This window comes from Eucyclogobius newberryi, unplaced genomic scaffold (genome assembly GCF_026437365.1).
Source record: "Eucyclogobius newberryi isolate DKJ021-1_F unplaced genomic scaffold, fEucNew1.0.hap1 SCAF_5, whole genome shotgun sequence".
In the NCBI taxonomy this organism is placed as follows: Eukaryota; Metazoa; Chordata; class Actinopteri; order Gobiiformes; family Gobiidae; genus Eucyclogobius; species Eucyclogobius newberryi.
The window spans coordinates 15,633,336-15,639,327 of NW_027316167.1; the positions used below are offsets into that span (position 1 = coordinate 15,633,336).

Here is a 5,992-nt window from a genome sequence, read left to right on the forward strand (position 1 = left end):
CCCCACAGCTCAACGCCCCTGCCTTCTAGTTTTACAGGCAAATACTTCTACTACTTCTACTACTAGTACAACTTTTACTCACAAATGTCCTATAATAATCAGTAGTTGTTGTGTGAAGCCATGTCCTGGTCAAAGCGTTTCAGTTCATTATTTTGTGTTGACCAAACACACATGTGAACAAGGAGGGCTCGAGGAATGCGGATGATTATCTCCTCCTCTTTCTTTCAGGATTTGAGGAATTTGAAGCTTCCCGTGACGACTTCAGCGTGCCTCCTGACCTGTCTGGTGTTGGGCAGATAAACTTTCTAACTCCAGGACGCTAACCAAACATGCAAGATCATTTTTACCGACCCATTGATGCTGTGTTGGGGTTGGCACCGATTTGTAGTCTTCCTGGGAATAATAAAATGCTTGGATGTTGAAATTTGAGAAAGCATTAAAAACATTTCTCCTTGTTGTAGGCTTGATAGATTTAGTATTTAGAAACATGTTTAAAAGGTTGTTTTTTGGTGTAAAAAGCCTGCTGTGCACAATTAATCTGTTGATATTTGCCTACAGTGAACATAAGTCAATTGAAATATACTGCTTGTGGAAGGACAACTTTAATATGTCATTAGGCTTTATTTAGCGTCTAATTTATTTATTTAATTTGTTTGTGTTACATGCAAGAACTATGCTTATGAGCAGGCCTGTCTCTGAGTTAATTTAATCCACATTTCTGCCCTACTTTCGTTTGGTTAGTGTTTAAGAATAGCAATAGTTCTAGTCTATAGCCTTATTTTATATTTTAGACCTGGTTTACCCTAGTTTTGACTTCCTGCTTTAGACCTGGTTTATATTATTGTAGGCCCTGTTTCTCAAACTATGGTGTTTTAGAGACAAAACTAAAACAGCGGAGACATGGAGCTACTGGTGTTCGTGTAACCAATGGTGCTGAGAAAGGGTACAGTCTGAATAAATGCTTTTTGTATTTTTCCAAACTAAGTGAGAGCTTGATATTTGTCTTTTTCTAATCATGTTTTTTGTCCTCCTTTGTTCTAATAATTATTTAAAACTACCTTATCAGTGAATAAATTCCAATAAATTTTGAGACAATGTTCAGCTCAAATTTAGGACTGGTTGAGTTCAGGTTTAGAACTGGTTTAAATATGATCTTAGGTTGGACTTGGTGTGAAAAGTTTCTAAACCACTGCTCCAGGCCAGCGTATTTTAATCATGTGACGCCCTCTTGTGGCTAAACATCGCCAGCGCCAAAACTCGGCCCAAAAATACACGTCATCCACTTGCGACGGAAGTAACTGTTTTTTTTCCTCTAAACACAATTCTGGCTGATTCATTGTAGCCTGATATTTTCAATCAGCTGCAAGAATTTACATTTCTTCTGTGAACTCCTGTAAAATGTAAGTTATTTGATCGCAGTTGTGTTTTATTAGGCAAAAGCTGTTACAGATTGACGCTAAATATGCTTTAGAGAAACGTAATTGTGCTGTTATTATTGCTTCTTAGTTAGCGGCTACGTTAGCATTAACAAACGAAAAGCATTTTACGAGTTTAAAAAATGATCAAAACACATTAAATCCTTAACATTTCACTTAAACTTATAATATTACTTTTAAGTCTCAAGATGTAGATTGTTAGTTTACGTACGCCGGTCAACTAGCCTGTTAGCTTTACAATATACAATTACAAGTTCAATCCAAATGTATCTAGTTCTGAGTTGAGTGTGTTTTGTCATTTTGATCTGGTTTAGTCCCGTTTTAGACCTGGCTCAGTTACTTTTAAATGAGAAAATCTACTTTCAAAAGACGAACAAAAGACTTGACTGAGACACGGGAGCTTGATCTTACTTGTGGATTATGTTTTTTGTTGTATATGTATATGTATGTGTAATTCATTTCAACCTACTTACGTTTAGTTTTTACAATGGATCGTCTGCTGAGGCTTGGAGGAGGGATGCCCGGGCTCGGACAGGTAAGAAGAACTCATTAAACTAAAACTGCATGTCAAGCGTAACATAATATTTGTGTAGATGGATGCATTGCCTTTTAACCTCATTGTTAACTCTGAAATGAAAGCACCTACAAATGATTATGTGTTATATTTCCAGGGGCCACCCACTGATGCGCCAGCAGTAGACACAGCTGAGCAGGTGTACATCTCCTCTCTGGCTCTGCTCAAGGTAATTATTTGGCCTGATCTGTGCCATAAAACATACTGTAACATTCGGTCTAACATGTTTGACACTGTATGGTTTAGATGCTGAAGCACGGCAGAGCTGGTGTTCCCATGGAAGTCATGGGGCTGATGCTGGGAGAGTTTGTGGATGACTACACCGTGCGAGTGATAGATGTTTTTGCTATGCCCCAGTCAGGAACAGTATGTAGTACTATTCTGTTTGTGTTCTACTGTAACCCTACAATGGTATTTTTATTGAGTAATTCTTCCCCATAGGGTGTTAGTGTTGAAGCCGTCGACCCAGTATTTCAAGCCAAGATGTTAGACATGCTGAAGCAAACCGGCAGGTAAAATATACAATTATAATTTTTCCTGGGAAAAGAAAACTCAAGAGAAATATGGACTAAACTGTGAAGCAAATTGCATATTATTAGTGGTCTAATTTATTAATTTAATTTACTATTTAATACAAATGAATACATGGAAACAGGAATTTTTGTTTGTAGATTATCAGTTTGAATTTTCTGTAACTGCAATGGTTCAGATTGATTGGACAGTGATAAATATTGAGGCCCTTTGACTGTAAGGTTTCAACATAAATGTTCTCTCCGTCTAGGCCTGAGATGGTGGTCGGCTGGTACCACAGTCATCCTGGGTTTGGCTGCTGGCTCTCTGGAGTCGACATAAACACACAGCAGAGTTTTGAGGCCTTGTCGGAGCGCGCTGTGGCTGTTGTTGTTGACCCCATTCAGAGCGTCAAAGGAAAGGTAAGCATCTATATAATGTTGTTATTATTATTAGATTGGTTAAATAATACACTGATTATTAACCATTTTTATTTCTTACAGGTTGTTATTGATGCATTCAGACTGATCAACGCTAACATGATGGTGCTCGGCCATGAACCCAGACAGACCACATCAAATCTGGGGCATCTCAACAAACCCTCAATCCAGGTAACCGGATTGTGTTTGATATAGTGAATAATTGTACCATCATAAAACAAAAATATCCAAGTCTTTATGCATGAATTCATCTTTTTAAGGTTATTGATCTGTTGAATTATTAAGTGAAAGAATGTGCTTTGTTTGTAGGCTTTGATTCACGGTCTTAACAGACATTATTACTCCATCACCATCAACTACAGGAAAAATGAGCTGGAGCAAAAGGTGTGGTTAAGAGAATTGTTTTCAATATTGAATGTATTTGTGATTGTGATTTAAGTTTTGTTGTATGTCTTTGTGTATCATGGCTCTTTGTGTCTAGATGCTGTTGAATCTTCACAAGAAAAGCTGGATGGAGGGTCTGACTCTGCAGGACTACAGTGAGCACTGTAAACTCAACGAGACCATCGTCAAAGAAATGTTGGAGCTCGCCAAGAATTATAACAAGGTGCAGCAAGCGTCAGCTCAAAATCTGTATCTTTTTATATCTATGCGATACAAAACATTACTGACAACGTTGCTTTTGTTCAGGCTGTGGAAGAGGAGGACAAAATGACCCCAGAGCAGCTGGCCATTAAGAACGTCGGCAAACAGGTAACGCATTAATCATTCCATTTATCAAAATGAAGTGCAAATAAAAATGGAATTAAGCTGCTGTATCTAAAATATACCTATAGTTAATACTACTGCTGTATTGATGATGGTTCATGAGTCTTATTGAAATTAATTTTAAATGCAAGACATTTTATCAATGAAAGAGATTTAAGGGAATATGCTTTTCTCACAGGACCCCAAGCGGCACCTGGAGGAGCACGTAGATGTTTTAATGACCTCCAACATCGTTCAGTGCCTAGCCGCCATGTTGGATACTGTGGTGTTTCAGTGACCACTCTGTGTGTTTGTGTGAATTGACAGTTTTTTTTCTTTTATATAAAATAAATGTATGTAACAAAAAATAACAAGTGTCTAATTATTTTATGACTTGAACACAGGCATTGATTGAAATTATTTGTATGAATAAAACACAACAAATAAAGTATATGTATTTATATAGTACAGTGACCCAGGCTTACAAACAAACAAACAAATCACTTCTCAAGAGGAAAGAGTAAAATAAAAAAGTGGGACTGTTCTGTGTGAAATAATGTTGACATGTTGTTTCACGGTGTACCACAGGGTGGCGCTAGAGTAATTGTAACGGTGTCGATGACTTTAATATAAATTAATTAATGTAAGTCTATGGATCAGATGTGATGGCTAACATATTCTTCATTGCTGAAACTTCTAGAGCCCAAAATAATCACTGTAGTTCATAATTTAGGCAACCAAGCAAACCTTCGACCCATGATTTAAGATAGAATAAAGATTTATTAACACAAGTCAATAATACATTATCTAACTGAGGCGTTTCCTGAACATTTTGCAGAAAGCTGGTTACACTTTTAGTAGATTGCAGTCCCCACTTCATTCATATATTCAGTTTAGAGTGTCTTGGCAAATCTCAGAGAAAGCTGGCCTCTTATTGCTTCACTTTTCCCCCTTTTGCTCTTGAACAAATCGTCTGGCTGCTGCACAAGTTTAATTTAACTTAAGTGTTGAAGTGTGTGAAATGAAACCCACTGCGTTGGCCCAGTCCAAAACACTTATGGTAAAAGCATACCTTAAATCCGGGAAATGGGACCAAATCTCAGTTATGGTGTATAATATGTTTTAAGTGTCCTTCGGAGGAAATATATTCTGCATTCTGGTATAACTAACCCACAGAGGGGAAGATATGTTGTGTTTCATTCAACAACCTTCAAAGCTTTTGTTATACAGTGGAAAATATATAGGTAATTTCAAATATTTCAGCCCAGCACTAAAGATAGAGGGTTTAGCTTTCATCTCAGACAACAGGCAGATGGACTCTTTTACAAGGTCCCAATGAGTCGAGATAAACCAGAACACGATGTACAGCAGAACAACATCGAGACCTCATTTAAAGTCTGAAAATGTGGGGAGAAAGTGATCACATTTCCTCATGTTGCTGATGTTGCTTTACACAAACCACTATTCTGTATCTACCAAAAACCTTCAGTCTAAAATGTTTATTTAATGATGATCACAATAACTTCTGGAAAAGTAGTTTTCAGACTCTACGTTTATTCATTTATTCATTTTACAGTTTAACATTTACATTTTAAGAGTACAAACACTCTACTTGAGTAAAAGGTTCCTCTTTCCACTGCGAGTGAGTCTACAGTAAACAAAAGTTGATGATTTAAATTATTTGAACATTTGTGTTTCTAGCTCTCTAGCACTCCTTCAGATATGATGTAGTTGTAACGTTTGTGGTCTATCCGTTGAAAATAATACATTTGTGCATTATTTAATTTTTTTTCCTTCCAATTAAATTATAAATCCAGGTTTACGTAACCAATTACTGCTTTGATCTCTTTCATGTCATGAGGAATTCCCTTGATACTTTGTACTTCTAATTGAGTAATATAATTATGTAGTAACAGTACACCTACATATCTTACATATCTTTTCTAGGGTGTAACTACCAAAGTCCATGTTCTTTTCAGTCAGAGAGCTACCATAGTTTATTTAAATGTCCTTTAGTTTGATTGGTTGGATCTGGTATGCCGTAACTTTTTTGTAATGGCCATTTTCCACATTTCTCCAGCCCTTTCCCCTCTAAAGCCCATTTGCTGAACAAAAGCAGGAGTGTAGTTGTTGCCTTATGAGCAGCTGTGGGGCCTCAGCGCCCTTCAGCCTGGCCCAGCCCGAGGCCTTCACCTCTGAAATCCCTCCACATAAAACATAAACAGTGGGTTCAGAGCGGAGCGAGGGAGCGCGCTGGTACCTGGAGCGTTCCTCTGTTTACATCC

The 5,992-nt window shown here is 37.4% G+C and overlaps 1 protein-coding gene across 1 annotated transcript; it reads left to right on the forward strand.

The window, feature by feature from the left end:
• The first annotated feature begins 1,284 nt into the window (after positions 1 to 1,284).
• Positions 1,285 to 4,150, forward strand: psmd14 (proteasome 26S subunit, non-ATPase 14). The gene is made up of 11 exons (XM_072465346.1): positions 1,285 to 1,400; positions 1,916 to 1,971; positions 2,108 to 2,179; positions 2,257 to 2,376; positions 2,452 to 2,522; positions 2,792 to 2,942; positions 3,024 to 3,131; positions 3,270 to 3,344; positions 3,442 to 3,567; positions 3,651 to 3,713; positions 3,907 to 4,150. Exons 2-11 carry the CDS (start codon positions 1,924 to 1,926, stop codon positions 4,003 to 4,005), a joined length of 933 nt encoding a protein of 310 aa, XP_072321447.1. The 5' UTR covers positions 1,285 to 1,400; positions 1,916 to 1,923; the 3' UTR covers positions 4,006 to 4,150.
• Positions 4,151 to 5,992: the final 1,842 nt, after the last annotated feature.

Coding starts and splice junctions, on each gene's coding strand:
- psmd14 (XM_072465346.1), top strand. CDS start 1,924: ATGGATCGTCTGCTGAGGCTTGGAGGAGGGATGCCCGGGCTCGGACAG. Junction 3,345..3,441: donor AAAATGAGCTGGAGCAAAAG/GTGTGGTTAAGA, acceptor CTTTGTGTCTAG/ATGCTGTTGAATCTTCACAA. Junction 3,714..3,906: donor TTAAGAACGTCGGCAAACAG/GTAACGCATTAA, acceptor CTTTTCTCACAG/GACCCCAAGCGGCACCTGGA.